At 39.8% G+C, this 22,348-nt stretch overlaps 1 protein-coding gene across 1 annotated transcript in view; it reads right to left on the bottom strand.

Moving 5' to 3' along the window:
• Positions 1-3,020: 3,020 nt before the first annotated feature.
• Positions 3,021-22,348, bottom strand: part of LOC139713597 (uncharacterized) — a gene marked incomplete at its 3' end in the record, with an annotated part of 94,586 nt that continues 75,258 nt past the window's right edge. Inside the window, exons 5-6 of the mRNA XM_071625304.1 lie at positions 4,168-4,363; positions 3,021-3,188 (exon numbers count right to left, since the gene is read on the bottom strand). Coding sequence (XP_071481405.1) covers positions 3,021-3,188; positions 4,168-4,363 — 364 coding nt within the window. The remainder of the gene's footprint in view (positions 3,189-4,167; positions 4,364-22,348) is intronic.

Raw genomic sequence — 22,348 nt, 5'->3', positions numbered from 1 at the left:
ATACAGACACACACACAGACGGACAGACAAACATGACAGCATATTATTCATGACAACGGACCCGCAAAGAAAGGGACGGTAATTAGAGGCGTATACTTGTTCCGGCTGCCCACCTGCTAACATCATTAAGCCGGCAGTCACTACCCCCGAGCTTGGGGAGAAGAACGTCACTAATTTTGGTCATTGATCATTAGTCAAAGGCAGGAGCGAGGAAGAGGGAAAATACACACAGTTCACTGTGGAAAGGGTAACATAAGTTGGCGGGTTGTCTGTTTCGGGGTTCTTTTCCATTTCTTTAATAGATTAAGGTGGATGGCAGAGTGGGCAGAATTTTGTGAGAAAAATATATAATCATATGTACTCTCTATAAAAAAAAAAATAGAGAGAAAATGTTCACTCTTGAAGGAGTGAATAACAGAAAAGAGTGAATTTAGAGTGAAATTGGAGTGAATTTTAAGTGAAAATGTTCATTTCCACTAATTTTGGAGAGACCTCAGGGATCACTCAAAAATCTTCAAGTGATCCCTGAGGTCACTCTTAAATGAGTGCAAAATGAACATTTTCACTCAAAATTCACTCCATCCCATTTCCCTCATGCACAAACTATTAATGGGGGGAGGGGTAATCTTTGGATAGAAATTGCCTCATTCTATGATTGAATGGCTCGTGCTAGCTCATACCAGACACAAATAATTGTTCATAAAAACGTGATCATAATTCAGAAATCTCCTAAAGAGGAGAACAGCAGGAAAAAAAAACCCAAAAATTATGTATCTTTGCTTCTTTTCATTTCTTTTCTTGGTGGCAAATCTCAAGGAGTAACTGTCCTTTCGAATTTGTAACAAAAGAGGATAATTTCTTGTGAGAGTTCTCATTAATGAAAGTCTCGAAACGAGAAAGGTCACTCTCAACTCATAATAATAATGACAATGAAATTATTACTGTAAAAGTGGATATTTTCGTGCGACTAATTTTTCGCACTCAGCTGGGTAAGCTAAGTTTTGCGTATTGTTAATTTCATGGAATCGAGACATCAACTACTGGAACATACATGTAATAAGGCAGGCAAAATATTCCCATGCTTTTATTTTCACGCTAGTTTCCGGTTGCGCAAAATGCGCAAAAATGTCAATACTGCAAAAATTTTGACGTTTACGGTATATAAAGCTGATCTTTGCCACAATAAAATGAAGGCATTATACATAATTAGACAAGTCCCGATATACCCATATTCACTCTGGTACTTTCTGTAGAAAGCATGTAATCTGTAGCATTTCATCAAAATCTACACATGAAAATTGGCTGTGATAGTCAACCTCGCGCATGCAATCATACATTTTATTCAGGAATAAACACAAACGTAGATATGAACACTCAATGCGAATCATAAGGGGAAATTTATAAAATGCGGAAATCTCTTGAAATCGAAGCCCACGGGCAATATTATCAGCGGGCTTGGCATGCTATTTTCATACCCCAAGTGCTCTTCGTATTATCTCCAAAGACATCGCAGAGGGGGAAAAGCGGGAAACATGAAAACACTTGCTGTCGTCTCCCCACAGGCAAGGCAATCAGAAAGTTTGGCACGGCATTATCATATCAAATGCTATCTCCAAGTATATTTGACAGTGGGAGAAAAAAGGCTTGGGGCTTATGAGAGAGTGTTGGTCATTCCTATTCCTTTTTTTTTTTTTTTTTCTTGCAACAAGGCAGGTACCGTACGCCACAGGCCCCAATTCACCCTCTCAATCAACTATAAACTTAGCGTCAACTTTGTGATGCGGCAAACATGATACAGGGAACCGGTGAAATCCAATACATTGTATGCTCTTCCACAACAGATTAGTAGAAAGGAAATTAAATGAAACAAAACGATTTGCAGAGCTGAGGGGCAATGTCGGCTTGCAGCTCAAAGAAACAACAATAAAAACATTTTTTTTTTCCCACAAGAAAAACAAAGCATTGCAGAGGCTTCTATGACCACCTGCAAACCCAAAAGTCTTGAGATAATTTCGCTGCAGAAATATCCTTTCGTCTTCATTCAATTGGCACTGCTAGATTTTATGACACATACAAATGTACAGGAAAAGATTTACTGGAACAAGGAACATTCATTTTAAAATCTGCACATAATCAGTAAGAAATCCATGAACATTTTGCCATTTTGAGAGAGAGTTCCTAATACGAACTTTTGTCATATAGACTTTGTTGAAGTCTCAAGGACCAGTTCAAATTTTAGCAGTTTATAGAACCCAATGGTGACTTTTGTTGTCGAAACAAACCATGTTCTAACCTCAGGGGAAGGGGGAAAAATGTCATTTAGGGAGAGGTTATAATTCCTATGACTTTTTCCAGGGTGCTATAACACCACCCCCCCCCCCCCCCCCCAAAAAAAAAAAAAAAAAAAAAAATCCCACAATAGCACAGCAAACCTGTCAAATGAAACATCCTGTATGTACTCTTCCTAATGGTTATCATCTACAATACCTCTTGGTTCCCAAGTCATTTAACCTTCTAAAGCCAATCCTCCATAAATTCTACTGTCATCGCATGTAAACATATAACCACTGAGACCATACCAGTTAAATTCATGCTGTAGCTGTCCTAATCACTTTTCAACTTCCTGCAGATATCTGGGATAAAGCATTTTTCTTCTTCTTCTTAAATATCATCAATTTTGTAAACAACAAGGCAGCTACAAGTTGTATATGCTGCTTTGGTTTATGCTTTGACAATTTTTTCAGCAATTTCCAGGAAAATTACGAGTTGTAACTGATTGCAGGCTGCGCAAACACACCTGCTTCTCACTTTTCAGCCAGCCGCACGATCCCCCGAAGTAATTTTGGAAACATCCAGATGTGGGAGGGCATCACTTTCCCCCTAAATGGCAGACATGCACTGCAAACAAGTAAAGTTCTAGTGGGCAGTCCTGGTTTTCATAGTAAGCAGTCCTAGGGAGACCACTCCCATCTCCCTCCCCCCTCCCCCTCCCCCCCCCCCCCCCCACCCCACCAACAAACCTCCTCCCTCTTCATCTGCTTACCTATGCCTTCTGGGAGTTTCTCCAGGCAGTTTGAGGAGAGCGTGAGGTCTGTCAGGCTCTGCAGCCCGCCAATCTCGTCTGGCAGACTCTCCAGGTTGTTCTCGGACACATCCAGGCACGTCAGGTTGCTAAGGTTACCGATTTCCTGGAAAAGCATCAATTGGATTGGGACAAAAAGAAGGAGATGTGTATGTCTGGACAGCTGCAAATCACTCGCAAAATATTGCCATATAGGCAATTTTCCACGGCTATAATGACCTGTGTATATATGGAAATCATGTTTCAGTACAATTCTTTTCATTATGCATAACCCTCTGCCAAAATAATTGTCTCTTGGATGTTATATTGTGATGAGGTAGATTAGTCTCAGGAATCCGTTGAGAACATTATTTGATAGTGTATCATGTATCCCATTGTTCTCTTGATATAATAGAGGCTGGCAGCCAAGAGGTTGCCAGCATGGGCAAAGAGCTTGTAGGCTCTATGCAATGATTTTTTAAAATCCATCCACTTGCATCCATCTATCTACACGAAAACCAGAAACAGTTGCCGCATGAAACTTTTGCGAATTGGAGCAAGTGACAATTTTCACAGCATGAAACTTTTCCAAATTGCTGACCATTAAAAACTACAAGTATACTACATGTACTGGTAATACAGGGATTTGCAGAATTTTTGCGTGTACTTCACCCCTGCAAATATTGGTTCCTTGCAAAAATTCACCAAAGATTCATTCAAACAAAAATTCCTAGTTTTACAGCATTTACAATTTTATTTATTTATCTATCTATCTATCTATCTCTTTATCTATCTATCTATCAACACATCTACAACCTATCTATCTATATATCTATCTATCTATTTATCTATCTATCTATCTACCTATCTACAATCTATCTATTGTGTATCTACATTGTATCTATCCCTCCATCCATTCATCCAACCAGCAAATTCACTCAACATCCATCATCATTCATCTATTCATCATTTATCTGTCTATCCATCTACCATAATCAATTTCTTCATCCATCCATTATCCATCCACCATTCATTCATTCATCCATCCATCCATCTATCTATTCCTCCATCCCCCTATAACCCAGCCCTCTGTCTTCACTGCTTACCGGTGGCAGCACCGTGAGCTGGTTCAGGTCCAGCCAGAGTTCCACCAGGTTGGGCAGCGCCCCCAGGGTCTCGGGCAGCTCTTCCAGCTCATTGCTGCCCAAGTCCAGGGTCTCTAGCTTCACGAGGAAGGAGAGGGAGTCCGGCAGGACCTTCAGGAGGTTCTCCCTCAGCTCCATGGCGATCAGATTGGACATGCTGCAGAAGGATGAAAAAAGAAAGGCGATAGGTCAAAGGTTAAAGTCATGTGTGTTACAGGTGAACCGATTAGCAGATATCATGGTTCTTTGATTGAAATGATCGTAATTCACTGCCAATAGCAGAACATTCGAAAACCACGGTAAGTGCAGGCCTACTAGAATAGAATTGCTGATCGGTGCAAATGTGAACTGAACCAAATTACGGTACCAGTGAGTAGACCAGGGGGGCGTTTCATCAACGAGTTCGTCGGAGTTTTCACCGACGAATTTGCTATCAGCCAATCAGACCAAGGATTTCATTAGCTTTTAACAGTTGTCAGTGTAAATCCTTGCGTCTGATTGGCTGATAGCAAATTCATCGGTGAAAACCCCCGACGAACTCGTTGATGAAACGCCCCCCAGGTTGGCTGGTTGAGTGAAGTCTGTTACTGCATGATATCCTTCTCAGACTTGGGCCACTCACAAAAGCCTGTCATGTAGACAGCATGGCACTGTTGTTATCGGGAAGTTAACAGAATATACCTTCAGCATCTACACCATATACTGTAAAACATGATACATTCGCGGCATGAATTTTTCGCGAATTGGAGCCGACGGCCTTTTTAGCGGCATGAAATTTTTGCGAACTGGAACTAGTATTCAATGCATATACTGTAGAAAAGAACTTTCGCATGCATTTTAATTTTGCGAATCTTCGCGCTCGCGAAATTCGCGAAATTAAAATGCACGCGAACATTTCTCGTTTTACAGTACCTGAGTGGTTTCTACTTTCTGAGTCTCTCGCAAAAAGTTAAAAACTCATCTCAACCAATACTGTACCATCCCTTTAATCTGGGTTGGATCAGAGAAGAATGGAAAAAGATGAGCACAGCAAGAAACTGTTCCCTTTTCTTTGTCTGTCTTTCTTTCTTTCTTTCTTTCTTTCTTTTTTTTTTTTTTTTTGGCAACTGGACTCTCTTCTTTCAAGTATAGAAACCTGCTGCCCCATTCTGCTGCCAGCATGCAAAACTCCCACGCAGTAACTTCTGGCGCCCCGAGTGTATCGATGTCTATCAGTTGAAACGCTACCTGATCAATGGCAGGTGATGCAGAACTCTATACCACCGCACAGAACAAACAATGGTGGAGGTGAATTGCAGTGTATTTCTCCTCCTCCTCCTAATTCTGTGTACCACATTTTCCAGCTGATTGGGGGGGGGGGGGGGGGGGGGGGCTGATACGCCTAGCTGATACGCCTAGCTATCTTTGCAAGACTTGATGCTAGAATACTAATATGGTAGGCCTATCCTTCAGCATGGAAATTGGGCTCAAATATCCATGATGTACAGGTTCAGACAATGCCTGATGCCTTTTGCCTAATGTAAAAATCATGTATCAATATTCCCTACTGTAACATCTGTACCTAATTTCATAAAAATTGATCAAAAACTGTGGGAGGAGTTCGCGACGCAAGATTTGTACCCATTTTTGCCCATAATATGCCGTTACCATTGACTTACGGCAACGTACTTTTGGGTACTGTCAAAAAATTCTTGCACATCTTCTGTGCCAAGTATGGGAATTTTGATTTTCGCGACGCAAGATCAACGGACCATATTGTTTGGCGGGGGTATAAATATCATGATGTACAGGTTAGACAATGCCTGATGTTTTGCCTAATGTAAATCATGTATCAATATTCCCTACTGTATTTTACGGCATTGACTTAAATTTTGCTCCACCATATTGACAAATTAGATTTGTTTTATATTGCTTGATTTCAGTGTCATGCTCTGTGTATTACAGCTAGTCATCCCCGATGCATACACACTAATGACTACAGCCTTGGCATCAATTTGTTCCTCTGGATACACCACGTAGCACCTCTTGCCACAACTGATCAGATCGCATGACGTCCATATTTCTTTTATCATGAGCACACTCCAGTTAAGTTTTAAAGGCATAATTTACCATTTGCAGATGAAACAAAAACACAGCTTCAGTGTTTCAAAATAGTCCTAAAATATGAGTTAGGGATAGCAATAGCCTAAGTGAAGATTTGAATAAGTATGATTAATGTTAAGTATTGTTCCATTATACAGAATGTGAACAAATGTTTCTTCACATGTACACACACTCACACACTCATGATGAGGATTGGGCTTTTAACTTTTTGCAACATGCCAAGAAATCACTTATGTAATAGGAGCATAGCATTCTAAGAGAAATTCAAAGTTTATTTGATGAAATTCAGTTTTGGAATGGCTGAGACATAAAAAAAAAGAAAAGATATATCGCTACGGCGACTGATATGCCTCCGCCATAATGCATGGTTCTCCTAATAGGTCTATAGTACAATGTCTTGACAATGTGTGATGTTCAAACAATTGGCAAAATATTAAAATGACAGGTTTGACACAAATGTGCTGAATGTTCACTTTCCTAGAACTAGGTTCAATTGGATGAATGATTAAAATGTCAGAGCGCAGGTATTTGGGGAACTGATGATTTTTACTTGACTTTTGACCCTTTTATAAGTTTATGCATTGAGTAATTTTTCAAGGTATTGAGAAAAAGTATAATTTCAGTATCAAATGGGAAAATAGCATTATCTAAACCTGGCCTTTGACCTTTGACCTCACAGTTCCAAAGAGAATCACTGTTAGGTTGAACATGCATAAATATGTAAGTTTCATGATGATACCTTGAGTTACTTTTGAGATATGGAGGAAAAAGTGCAATTCAGCACTTTCACTTGACCTTTGACCTTTTACCTTTTGGCAAGAAACTTCCCACAGAATATATATTGGGTAATACATGTATACATCAAGTTTAAAAAAAAAAAAACCTTCATTCATCGCATAAATATAAGGAAAGTAGTGATATTTTGAGGAGTTGACCTTGACCTTTGACCCCTGACCTTTGACCCATGACCCCCAACTTCCCTAGATAATCACTGCCCATCGGTACAAGCATATATACTAAGTTCCATGAAGATACCTTGAACCATTTGCGAGATATGGAGAAAAACATGAAATTTCACATTTTTTTTCACAAAATAACCTGTGACCTTTGACCTTTGACCCTGTGACCCTAAAATCCACACAAAGTATTATCCCCCAAGGATATACCCTCATACCAAGTTTGATGTAAAACCACCACACGGTTCTTGAGATATCGACAAAAACAAAACGGGACGGACGGACGTACGGACGTACGGACGTACGGACGTACGGACGGACGGACGGACGGACGGACGGACGGACGGACGGACGACCCGAAAACATAATGCCTCCGGCCACTTCGTTGCGGAGGCATAAAAAAAAGAGAGAGTAAAATAAAGTGATCATATATGATCGCTTTGTTTTGGATATCCTGGCCATTTCATAGCCAATTTTCGTCAAATAAATATTGAATTCCTCTTGGAATTACTACTGATGCTCTTTCATATTTCATTGGAAGTTTTTCATCATCTCATGAAAACCCTTGAACAAAAAATGTTAGAAAAGAGAAGTTAGGTCTCAACTAAAACTATACTATCCCTTTAAAGTGCCCTTTTTAACCCCATTTCCCCTGAATATTCATGAATTACCCCAACGTACCCCAAAAAAGGAAGATGCAATTCACTGTACATTGTAAATGAAGGACAGGAAAGTTCAGAAAGGGGAAAGAAAGAAGGGAAGAGTTTTACAAGTGGGGGGGGGGGGGGGGTGGGTAAGACAAGAGCGACCAGTAGGTGTCCTGGAAGGGCATTGACATTGAAGATCCCTTCAGCTGGAATGTGGCAAGCTGCTAACGAGGTGGTTGGCTGGGAGGAAAATGAGCCAAAAGAATGCAAGGATGGGTACAGAGGGTGTGTGTACATACAACTGTACGGGCAGCAGGCCTGATGGGATGCCACTAGTCTACCCATCCAGGCTTGTTTTTGAAAAGCATTTCTGAGTACGGTACCTCTAAAATCAAAACCTTAGCATTAAAGTAGGCCAGCCCAGGCCTCGAATTAACCGACGGCCACCGACGGCCGTGGCCGTCGGTGCCCCTCTCGTTGGCCACAATGCCTTTTGTTTTTTGATCAAAGTTACGGCCAAAAAAAATGTGCCCTTTTTCTTGGGGCCGTGGTGCCCTTTTAGAATGAAAGTTATCATTTATGACGTATGATATGCCCTTTCTCAAAGTCTCTTTAATAAGCTTGAACAACTTTCCTGATCTCAAATATCATACCTTCAGTTCACTCGCGTCCCGATGTATCTGATTCAAACTCAAAGTATCATGGTATCTTTCCGAGATACGAGACGACGTGTACGTACATGTACGCCCAACCGGCTTTTACCGTCCCGACTGCCTCCGCAGCGCAGCGGCCGCGAGTATGTACTAGCTCGGCAGCGCATATTCAGATAGAGTAAAGAGTGAACTCCAAGTTCACCAAGAAAAAAGAAAAATCCCACGATGCCAAGGTGTGCCAGACTGGGGAATGGGGAGGGGTGGAGAGAGAGAGAGACCAATCAACAGAAGAAACCGTGCGTACTGGCGCATTCTTGGAGGTCATGAACACTGTCTGTCACAGACTAATCATAGCAATCTACACGCGCACGCAAATTCCTTTGCCTTGTGGTTTTGCCAGCCAGCTGTCGGAATGTGCTTTGAAGTTTCATGGCAGCCTGGCTGGCCTGAAAGGGTGTCGAGTTTCAATCAATACCTACTGTTGTTTTATTCCTGTTTTAAAAAATGTTGTTTCACCTGATAGAAACGCGAAGATCGGGAATGTGTTACAGCTGTAGGGAAGAGGTTTTTGTTGTGTGTTGCACTTTGTGTGTGTGTGTGTGTGTAGCACCCACAATCGTATAATTCACACATCTTCTAGGAACAAAGACTGCTTCCCTTGTGATGCTGACAAAATACAGTGTAGCTCTTTACTGCACCTGGGACTTAATGGCTGTTATTTGTTGAATATTCGGTGAAGATAATTGTATCACAAAACTATCATCATTACTTTTGAAAGAAAATAGCATGGAAGAACACATGCAGATGGTTTTGAAATCACAACTACTGGAAATGCGGAAATTTTCATGGTACATTAATTTTTGCGTATTTCGCACTTCTTCTGGCTCATGCAAATTCTAAAACCTGCGAAAATATCTTCATAATTTTCTCTGCACATTTTGAACACGTTGACAATTGCACAGCGCAAATTCAAGAACCAGCAAATATGATTTAAAGCCGCTCGGCACGAAAAAATAGCTGTGCAAAAATACTGATGTTTACAGTGCCCAGCAACAAGACACAAAATGCACATTAGATACATTTGTACGTCACATTCTGGCTTATCCAATTTGAATAGAGTTAAACGTGTTGGACAGGACTTGTCAGAATCGACACTGCCATACGACTGTGTAGATAATGCTGAACTGAGCATTAAAGTACAAGTTGCATATTATATCTAATGCAATCTTGACACACAGATCAGCCCATACAACTTAACTTCTTGCCACAATGACACATTCCAGTCTAAGCATGAAACCAAGACCAGCCAAGTCACTAGTTTTGGTAAGCACATCTTAATTCCACAACTGTTCATAACACACAACGCTCTAAGGTATAGCATGTCATAAAATGATAAGCAGTTGTATTGTATCCTGGACACAGCATTCAAAAATAGTCATGCAATCAATGATACAATGATATCGATCGTAAGCTCAATGACTAACCGTGTATAGGCCAAACTTTAAACAATCAATTGAAACTTCTTCTATTATTACAGACCACAGCTGCGTATACTGCTTCAAGGCTCAACAAATAGACCGTGAGATATGTGTGACCAACTGGAGCAACTCAACTGCAGTGTATTCGCTGGGATGTTTCCTCTTCTTGCGCAATCACTATGTGACATATATGTGTCTACAGCCATTCGTTTGTAATATTTTGGTAATTCACCGATCTTGACCACTGACAAAGGATTGGTCTTCAATACACTTTGCACAAAGGAAACATTTTCTAATTCACTTCCATGCATTTCACTATTAAATCAACATTATCACTGGACTTGCCTACTAGAAGCAATGGTCATCTGGTGTTTTAATATAACTTTAGTGGCCTCTGATCTTGACCTTTGACCTTTAGCCATGTCAATTTGTGCAAATATTCGTTTATCAATGTCCTACCACGTCATTGTGTGCCCAGAAATATGACACGCATACTGGCGAGGCCCATCAGTACAACATGCACCTTGTGTGCGTTTGTGTCGTTCTCCCGGGCACACCTTCCTTGAATCACGTGTACTCGCGACTATCTCCTGGGCAAACAACAATACCAATTGATATTCCTACAAGTAGCTGAAGATATGGCTGAATATCACATCTTTAACCCTAGCATACTGACCTCTGACCCTGACCTTTAGCCTACTAACAAAATCACCTTCATGCAAATAATTGTCTGATTTTTTTCTACCTTTTCAGAGCCAAAAGCTCAGTGTCTTTTCACCTTTGACCTTGAGGAACTTTGCCTGAATCTAATTCAGTGCATCTTCTTCTTATGAAGCATACCTGATCCAGGCACCAACAAAATCAATTTGGCAATTTGTATCAAATTGCCATAACAAGACAAGGGACGGATGGACAGGCGGGCATCCCGAGAACCTAATGCCCATGGCGCACTTCAGGGTGGAGGCATACTAAAATTTCAGTGCATACCGCCCTTTTACGACTGCAATGTATTCTGAGTCTCCGGATACCTCCAAGTGAGGGAAAAGATCCAGAAACATTTACTCTGCATGTTTACTCTTTTCTCTGTCTACGAAACATTGCAGTTCCCCCGCAAGCAACGCTGAGCGTTCCATTCCATCAATGACACCGGTCCTCTTCGACCAAAACTCTGTCATCCACCGTATGAGATCTACCCTGTCAGGACGCAGACTAACATTCTCATACACGGTAACATTTCGACAACAAATGTGAGGAAAAAGCAACAACAAAAAAGTACATGCTGGCCTTCAGACGGATCCACGGATAGAAGCTTGGCCTGCACTTTGTTCTTCAAAGTACATTGGGGGAAAAAAATGCTTTCATAGACTTCTGTGTTTGGCAAACAAAAGCAAACACACCAAGTCTTATCGCACAAAAAGGACAAACATGCATCATTCCAAAATCTGCAGGATAAAATCCCTCAGTCTATAGTCCATAAAAATTCTTCAAGGATCCTCGAATGATAAACTGTGTATTCCATACTGTACAGCCATATAATGTATACCGGTACAGATCCCATAATGTTTTCGTCTTTGATATTTTTCCTTGTTTTCTTGAAAACTGGCTAAAATTTGATCTGCAGCGTTGGCTGAGAAACTCCCATCATACTCGTATCATATACTGCATTGCCTCACAACAACAAAATATCAAACTGTCTTTCTTGAGATCAGATTGTATTCTACAAAAGGAACTAACACAGATTTGGGTATGTGGGACTAATAGGGAAAATTCTTGCAAAAGCATTGTAATGCAGGCAAAGCCAGTGTTTTTAACTTGCACTCAAGAACAATAAAAGTGATTACTTTATCTCTTTTTCTCTTTCAACAGAACCCGATGCCCTGATTTCTGCCGGCAAAAGTGGTCTTCCTGTACACAGTGCGTTGACCTCTCCGCTCGGTTCAATGCACTTCGGTCTACTGATCATGCGCTAATGGAGCGATATGACCAATTACAGTTTCATCAAGGGCGACCTTTCAATTGAATGGGCAACATTCGCCCCTGGCAACCTTGAAGTCATTTCGGCACGACCACTATGTTCGGCTACTGGTAATATGGCTCACATTTAGATCACTTATGAGCACTAAATGGGAAATCACTGAAAAACATTTCACAGTATGAGACGACAGTATGATACTACTCCTAAAAAAGGGCCTGTTCCTGAGCTTACACAGCCTCCATGGCAATATAAAAACCCTATACCCATCAGCCTCATCAAATTCATTTTGGAAATTTCTACGAGTTTTCGTTAGTTTTTATGAGTTTTCATTCTGCCCTGACTACCGAATCGAACTGATGATTTGATAGAATTACAAATCCCGTAGATGAGAGTCGAAAATGTTGAAATACCCATAAGCAGCACTACTCAAAAAAACATTAGGAGGCTCATCTCAAGGAAACATAATGTTCAGCAGTGATCCACAACCAAACAAAGCATAACTCAGCCCCCCAAAAATTGCTAAAGATCCACATGCTTTATGTTTGGAAATGTGAACGTATAGACATTCAATCCTTTCACAAGGATAGCAACAACAACAAAAACAGCAATAAAGTGAGCCCATAGATTCAAACTGATCTATTCATGAATTTTTTATCCCAGGTTTACCAAGAAATGTAAGCAGGCAGCTAATGGGCACATTTGTGAAGCATTTCTCAACACATTTTATGAGCTCCAGGACAATCTCTATTTCAGTCTTGAAAACCATTTGGTGAGCATAGTTTCTCAGTTTCTGGACAAAAGGCATGGAATACCTTGCCAAAGGAACTTCGCTTTATATACAATCACCCTTCGTTTTAATATCCAAAAAGAATTTGAAAAAATTCTTTTATTCCCTTTGACCTTGTCATTGGGACGAATTTGGATGTAGAGCGCATTGATCAGTTAATTGGAAATGCACTACAGAAAAGACTATATTATTATAATTTCAACACTGTTTGATCGACAAAGCACCATGCTGAAGATGTTGACTGAAATTTTTGGTGCCTTTCGTCATTTAAAAAGTGGTGTCTCTTTTATGTACACCGTATGCTCCCTTCGAGGACAGGTCTACATCGGAGGTTTGTGGAGAAGAAGGAAAAAAAGTGACTATTTGGCAGGAAAACATTCCAACTCAAATGGTTCATACAGGATGTGGTAGTCGCGACAACTTACAGTGAGACCAAGGAGGTTCTCTCATACCTCCTTGGTGAGACTACACCACTTGCAAACAATTTGCTTTGGTATAGGCAGGGCACGTAATCTCAATGGAACATGAAGCCAATGCAAACATGACTTTGGAGGTTATCAGCTTCCTGTTGTAGCTATATGAACTTGACTGTGTAGGAAATAAAAAAAAAAAAACACAAAGAAAACCTTGCTGATCTTGTTTTGGGAAGGTGTTGCTGCTGTCCAAAAATAACTTCCTGACATGAACAAGGCAGTCAGGATCAAGTTATCATCGATCCACAGCGAGGACTAGTATCAAATATATTTGAATGGATGAGAAAGGGACCATGTATACCGGTAGTATCGATTGAGGTGAGCATTCAGCTTTAAACTTCTTGCAAGATACTGAGAAACCACTTGATGAAATGTTACAGAGCATACATTTCTAAGAGGAAATGAAACTTTACTTCACGAAAATCAGTTTCGATATGGCTGAGCTATCCAAAAACAAAGTTAAACAGAGTGATCCTAACAAAAGGTAGGTCCCAACTTAAATTACTATTGCTTTGTTTGGGATATCTCAGCCGTTTCAAAACCTTTCATCAAATAAACTTTGAATTCCTCTTTCTAGAATTACATGCTCTTTCATATTTCCCAAGAGCTTTCTCATTATCTTACAAAAAAATTGGAGAACTGAATCCCCATCTCAACCAAAACTATACCATCCCTTTAAATACTAACAATGCACTTTCCCCAGTCAAAGGTTTAATCCCTCCTGGAGCTACTAGCAGTACTAAGGATTGATACTTCATGCAATAAATCTTCTATTTCACTTCACATCTTCTTGGCAAGAATGACATCAAGCACACAAAAAAAGAAAAGTCCCGCATGAATTTGAATTCATTAGACTCCAGTGTTTACCAACATGCAGCTCATCATCACCATCCACTATCATCATCAGTATGATTGAGTCCTATCACCTTCCTTTCTTTCTCTATTCTCTCTCTTTCTCTCTCTCTCTCTCTCTCTCTCTCTCTCTCTCTCCTCACACTGTTTTGACAGGGCATCCATCTCCAAGCCTATTCGGTGTGTGAAAGCTGAGTTCCAACTGTCAAACATACCCTCCTCCTAATTGGAGACCATGGAGAGAGAAGAGGCAGGTTGTCGGGGACGATGGGATGCCAACGGGACTGCATCCCCTCCCCTCCCCTCCTCCTACCAGGTTAACTCCTGGAAGATGTCATACCCCCTGATGAAGACTCATTCAATGAGTGTAAACAATGTGGAGGCAGTGAACACTGCCTTATCATTAACTGTGATAGCCTTTATCCATCACCTTCATTCTGGGCCCTATTCACATACAGTAGTTACTGGGGTTTTGTATCTTAACTTGATGCAAGAATTAATGGATTTTTATTTGCCACCGTTCACATACGCTTTAAAAAAAAATAAAGCCCATTGAATCTATACACTCCACATGCCTGAACAATGACCACAGCGTGACCACTAGGACTTGACTGTGCAGACCAACAGTGGTACAGTATTTTGTGGGATTGATAAAACTCTTTTCGTTTTCATTTGCCATTCACACACATGTCATGCAGGGCAAATTATCGCAAGAGCTAGATGAGTGTGAATGTAGCTACTACAAAAGGAACTTGTTATCTACCATGCCCCCCCCCCCCTTAATATCAATGACCTCAAAAATTTGATCAGACAAGAAGTGGCCATCAGGTGAGCACTCAGGCAACTGTTAATACAACCATCTTTGCCTATGAAATATGCCTAGAATTAAAGGACAAGTTCACCGTAATATACAAGTGGCTTGTGAAAATGTAACAATATTAGTACAACACATCAATGAAGATTTGAGGAAAATTGGACAATCCATTAAAAAGTTATGTCCTTGTAGCTGCACATCATCAAATGCAATTGTTCAAAGAGATTCTGTTCGTTTTTACCCAACACCATATCTTCACACATAAATGAAAATGAATGACTCCCCCCCCCCCCCCCCCCCCCCCGCCCCATAAACAAAATGAATGACCACATACAATCAGTAGAAGGCCAAGCTATAGCTGTTTCTTTTGAAATTGAGTTTCAAAATTCATTTTTATATGCAGTCCCTTTAAGTTTATGCAGTGTGCAATTGCTAGGCACACTCAAATGAAAGAACCCTGCATCTTTAAAGTTCAACTATATACGCACAAAGCAGTCTGCCAGGAGAAATTTTGTTTTCATTCTTTATCTTCAAGGACACGATTATCACAAAGAGCAATCCCACTTTCAAAACATACGATTCTTTAGGGGGCAAAAAAACCAAGCATCATCATGAGCTCATTCATGTACGTACAATGACAGTTCTTTGGATTACCCTCTTTCATTTCTCCGTGTACCAAAGACGTGCACAGTAGTGACTCCAATTGTCACTGAACGTTATCGGTTTATGAAAGCCAACACACAAAGGCTTGACCTCATTTTCCCCCACATCTGGTATTCACGACTCCACCGAATCACCGCGGCTCGTCTATTTTGCTTTCAAACTTTTAAGATAAGATTTAGAGAGGGGCGAGAGTGTGGGCAGGTAGATATGACATGAACAACATCATTATGTCTCCACGTACAACAACAGTGGAAGGTCGATCTCAAACGCCCATCCGTGACTGCCGAAGAATGGCGGCACTGAACACCGGTCACATGACCATGCAGAAAATAATGCAGCTTACACAATGGGGGGAAAAAAATGAATAAATGAATGTGCTTCGCCCACTTCACCTATTAATAGTAATCTCATAACTATCACTCTATACAAACCAAGCATATATGAACTCAATCATGTATAATGAAATATCTGGATCCTGAGCACAACCTGCCTGTCCATAGTGTAACTTTACTCTGTTTACAGTGAAACTGATTTGATGAACTTCAGTTATAATCTAAAATTTCCCTCGGAGAAACTGGCGATTGTCCCTCAAATCACATATTACTGACAACTGCTTCTCTTTTGGTCAAAATCATCTGACAGCAGACATTTCAGAACAAAAACATCTACAGCTACATTTCAGACAAAAAAAAAAAACACTCCCTAATCCAAATCAACTGGAATAAAGCAGAATTTTCATCTTCAACAAGAGTGTACTGTAAAACGAAGAATGTTCGTGTGCATTTTAATTTCGCGAATTTCACAAGAGCTGAGTTTCACGAAATTAAAATGCATGCTACAGATCTTGTCTACACTATATATGTATGTATTGAATGTTAGAGGCAACTCGCGAAAATTTCATGCTGCGAATAAGGCCGTTGGCTCCCATTCGCAAAAAAAAATTCATGCTGCGAAAATATCGTGTTTTACACTATTTTCATTAATATTTCATAAACTTTTAGAATAAAAAAAAAAGAACCCCAACATCACCCATACCATGACTACTGAAAATTTCCATAGCAAGAGACAAAGAGAGCATTGTCTTCTGGAATTCCTGACACTTGACTGTCGCCCCAGTTTTATTGTCATTCATTCCTACCATGGGATTCTTGTTTTACTGCATGATTCAGCTAGTGGGTATAAATCTTGGGACTTTTTTTATGTGAGATCACTCACAGCAATTTTCTAAGACTACACTGATACTAGTTACGTTCAGACGGTAGGCCCTAACCTCGAGGTTAGGAAACCTCGAGGTTTAGCTCTTGCCCCCTAACTACGACGTGTGTCCACACGACGAATCGTAACCTCGAGGTTACGAAACTTCGAGGTTAAGCTTCTGCCCCCCCGTAACTACGAGTGGGTCCCACTCGATGTTAAAACCACAAAACCGGAAGTTTAAGCCCACATTGCTAACAAGGCGTCTATTTATTCTTTAGTCCAACCCTGTCGGACTCGCTTACAGGTACTCTTTTTCTCTGTCATGATATGCAGAGATAGCACTGCACTGATGACTTTATGCCTTTATGAAGATATTCGTCGAAAACATTTCTTTTTTAGCGTCGGAGAAGAATATAGAATACAGTAGCAAGTTCGACATGTTCAGTTTCAGAGATCAAGCGCATGGGAAGAAAAGATGTTGTTGTTGTGTCGTGCGTCATAGGTTTTTCATGTGTAGTGTATTTGTGGTGTACGTTTGGGAGGTTGACCCGGAAGCAGAGGGAAATTGTGGGGGGGGGGGGGCTGGAGTTTACGGCGAGGTCACTCTTAACTTCGAGTTCGTTGTTTTTTGAGTCCACACGGTGCTTAACTACGAGTGGGGACCCCCCGCGGCTCGTGGTTAGAGCGCTAACCATAAGATTTCTCGTGGCTCGAAACATCGAGCAAACCTCGAGGTTTGCTAACTACGAGTGCGTCTTCACGGTCCCTAACTACAAGCTCTAACCTCGAAGTTTCCTAACTTCGAGGTTAAGGGCTCCCGTCTGAACGTAACTACTTTTACTTTCCTTTCACGCAGCTTCCCTTCAACATCAACAGCTGACTATGATGCAGTTGTAGCTTCTACTTTATCGAATTAGTGTTGCGTGCACATCTAGAGTCATTAAAAAACAGAATTATTGGCCATTAAGTGCTTTTAGCTGGACAGCTGGAAATTAAAGTGAATTAACAGTTAAATCATGGCCATAGAAAGACAGGATGTGAGAAAATTTTCGAGACTAGAAAAATTCAGAGCAATAATGATTCCACAGTTCCCTTATATATGTGCCCATGCAAATAATGCATTAACTATGAAAATGTTATATTATCAAATTTGTACTGCTAATTGTGGATTAGACTTTTTTTTTCATAATACAAATTTCTTGATACAACAAAATTAGCAGTACAATGTATCAATATTGCAGAGTCATACTAAAAAGTGCACTAGCAATGTTATACATTTCAACACATAATCATATGAAAAAAAAAAAAGAATTCATATTTCTTATAAAAGGGACTATGATTTCACCAGAAATGTATAGTGAAGCACAACAACATCAACTGAAATCCTATCATGAAAACATGTGAGAAATCATGATAAAATGAATAGACACTACAAAATGACTTCACTTTGGAGTTTTTTTTGGTCCAAGTTTATGCTTCAAACACTTTCCTCAAATCAGAATCTCTTGTTAAACATGGTGAATGCTGAATGTGGAAATTAGAGATTACGACAGACACAAGTGGTATACAGGAGAATAAATGGAGCATTTAATTGTCCATGTCATGTATGTCCCTGTCTTTTTATCTGACTTTGCCTCTGTTACAGCCCTTGTACATTTTGTATACTGTTCTTGTCTTTGTCACCATCTCTGTTAAAATTCTATCTCTATCTAATTATATCATAATTTTATCTCTATCTATCATAATTTTGTATGTTTCATACTGCATGTTATATTCATTTATGTTAAGGGCATATACTCATCAAAAGTTTTTAAATACTTCCAGAGATGTGCATCCATCATGTTCAAAAGTAATTGCATTGTTATTGGTACACATGTGCTATTATAAATATACATTATTTGCTGGAGAAAAAAAAATGCCATTGAACTGAACTGGGGGAAAAAAAAGTTTATTCTGCACATCTTACAATGAACTAGTTTGCCTGGTGTCAAATCAATCAATTATGTCCCAAAACTGAGACCAAAACTTTGAAATTAATATGATGGCACAGGTGCAGAAGGGTATACTGAACATGTTTGGCCAATCGGTTTATTTATGGATTTCCTTAGAGAGCCACAAAGCACATATTAAATTGATCGGGATCGAGGAACCTTTTGCTTGCAGGCTTATGGATGTTAACTGCTGCTGCTATTAAACCGATTGGTACTGGTAGGTTTCTCATCAAAATGATCTCTCCCTCTTAAAGCAATTACAACAGAGAATGTTCATATTTCCAGGGTTTGGAAGAAATAAGTCATTGCCACCTGGAACTGCATGATATGTAAAGCAAGAAATATCAGTGGCATGATATTTTTGCAAATTGGAGCTGACGGCCTTTTCCACCATAGCATCATAGCATTTAGTGTAGACAAGAACTTTCATATATATATGCATTTCAATTTCACCAATCTTGGCTCTTTCAGAATTTGCAAAATTAAAATGCACGCAAAAATTTGTGGTTTTACTGTACTCACAGGGAATAGGTTAACAAATAACAATGCTACTTAGAACCCCCAGTATATCCTCATTATTCCTCCCACTGTAGTACTATGAGGATTGGAAAGGCATATTTTGGATGAAAACATAATTTTTTTCTTTTCCTGGAATAGACGTGTGTACTGCGTGTAGTATGACAGTTTGGAGCAAAAACATTCTTGAAAGCTGCAGTATTTTTGGCAAAAAAAGGGTGTGAATTTCTATTTATTAAAAGAAAGAAAGAAAAAAAAAGGCAACAATTCACATCTTCGCCCTTCACACCTACCCCTCTCCCCCCCCCCCCAAAAAAAAAAAATCCATGCACAAAAAAGAGACAAACAGACAACAGACAGATGGTACACACCAGATAAAAAAATACAGACTGTAAACAGACAAGATACAGAACAGAAAACAGACAGACAGACACATACAGACAAACACACACACACACACACACACACACACACACACACACATACATACAAATGCAATATCACCTCTGGCAAGTAAATCAATGACTGGGATAAAGATAGGTAGCGGCATACAACCTGCCACCTCCTCATCTCCCATCATCTCTTTCCAGATTTACAGGTATGCACAATTCATGAGATGAAGAAAAAAAGAAGAAGAAAAAGATGACAACCTCTAATGGGTATGACCTTTTCTGAACTAAAGCAGAAATTTTCAGTCCTTCCCTCTCATCTACCTTCCTCCATCATCTTCATCTCTCTCTCTCTTTCTCTTTATCTTCTTTTCCTTCTCTCTTTCTCTTGAGCTCTCTTTCTCATACATAGACAGCAGCTGCCCCAATGAATTGATGCCTTCCCTGGTGAAATGGTATAGACTGCAGGTACTCCTGTAGGTACCTGGGCATCTTAAAGGGATTAATCAGTCACATACGAGGTCTGCGCTGAGCATACTCACATACACCAAAACACAAACAATGACAACAATACTGACAAGTATTGACAAAAGAAATAACACTCATAATCATAATTGTACAGTTTGTTACACTGTAGTTGTATAATCAATAATATCATAATAATCATTATGGTAAAATAAAAAACAGAAAATTTCCCTTCATTGCAAGTCTGTTAATGGGGGGCTAAATAATGAGCATAAAAACAGATATTTGCCATATATATTTTCCTTGCATTTTCTTTGTTTTTGTCGTTGTTAGTTAAGTATAAGCATAATCAATACCATGATGGTAATCATTGTCGAAAGTCTGTTTGTGGAGGATTGAATTACGAGCCAGGTATAACCACTTTTGCCGTATTTTTTTTTTCTCACATTTTCCTTTGGCTTGTTTATATCATCCTACCATACCCTGATAGATATTCACTCTTGTGTACCCTAGCACCACTAAGTGTTGATAAACCCTCATCGCTCCCTTTGCAGGTGTCATTTTCCTTGAATACGACTTTCCAAAGCACTTGAAGAGTTTGTTCGCAAAAACTGATAAGTCCATTTTTGAAGATTTTGAAGTACGGTCTCTGTCATAAAGTACAAAATAATATCTTTTAAATGATATATTGGCCACTACATATAGAGGTATATTTTTGAAGTTATGGTCAAAAGAAGCAAACGTTTTCTTACTATTCTCTTTATTTTCCTTGACCATTTGGCAAATATGGACTTACCGGTTTTTGCGAACAAACTCTTTACTTCAACTCAAGACAGGTTTGAAAGTTTTCCTCACTGACCAATGGTAATTCACCATATCGCCTTTCATTTTGTTGCAAAATCTATCGACATTTTGGTTTGGGGTTCGTCTGTTCCCCCCTCCTTCACCACCCCCCCCCCCCCCCCCCCCCCATTTTCAGGCTTATGGGGATTTCCCTTCCCCTTCAGTTCTGTGTTCAGGATATCAAAAACTTCACAAAATATTCTGGCTATCTCAGCCATCTAATCAATGAAGGGGGAAATACGAGGGTCACGCTAATGATACCGGAGAGGGAATTTGCGTATCTCACCTCAAATCCAATTTCCGACATTTGGATATTGAAATTGAGATTGACGTGACCAGCAAATCACCTGCACCGATCTACAAATCAAATATTCGGGGCACGCTCGTAGCCAGAGTTTGAGTGTCACAAAAAAAAAGGAAGGAATTTATTACCAATGTTTGGGGGTGGCTAATACGAAGTTTCCTACATCTACATTCACATAAAATCTTTGTGTAGACTAAAAGATTATGTCTGACAAGTACCTCATACATCACTAAAACTGATCAACACGCTCATAAACTGTTTAAATACTGAAGTTTATTCTAGTACTGCAGTCTATGGGTAATAAATTGTGTATAACAGTAACTCCAGTGTTTTGTAGATTTTCGATTACCTATTTTGAAAGCTTTTAGTATAAAATTTAAATGCTAGGTGTCATAGAATCATAATATTTGCACAATATCAGAGATTCTGGGAGCTTGGAGGACCATGATGCTCAGAATTTCCAAACTACAAACATTCCCTAACAGTGCCTTTATGGCAAGCATTTCTTTTCATTCAAAATGAATGGTTATAAACTTACCAGATGCTCCTGTCACCACAGAACCAATTGGTGCTAAATTTGTCATAAATTGGGGAGCTTTCTCCTTGCTTTCCTTTCTCTCTTTCTTCCTATTTCTCTTTCTTTTTCCCCCACATTCTCCTTCTTTACGACCCTTTCTTCAAGCACTTCTATTCTCCGAAGTCCTGACCCCCATGTATGCTAGGATGCATTTACATAAAACCCACAAGTCTGCTGAGATGCGTTGCCATGGAAACGAAAGCCCCGCATCTTCGTTTTCACACTTGGTTTCACGTGCTCCCTGTGACAGGGAGAGTTGACAAGAAATTGGTCCCTGCCTGTTTCCAGAAGCAGGTATTGGCACACACAAAGTTGTGAAGCACAACAAAATACAAATCTAAACAGGTGACACATCCTGTTCACTACTGTTGAGTATGTCCATTCACACACACAAGATATCGTCTTTAGATCGAGATACAGTATTCATCGCTTTAGATCGAGATACAGAAACATTTCCAA

Source organism: Diadema antillarum, unplaced genomic scaffold (genome assembly GCF_040938485.1).
Source record: "Diadema antillarum isolate AM-2024a unplaced genomic scaffold, OU_Dant_1.0 seq00002010_RagTag, whole genome shotgun sequence".
Lineage (NCBI taxonomy): Eukaryota > Metazoa > Echinodermata > Echinoidea > Diadematoida > Diadematidae > Diadema > Diadema antillarum.
The sequence above is the reverse complement of the archived record's forward strand: the minus strand, read 5'-3'. Positions and strand labels throughout refer to the sequence as shown.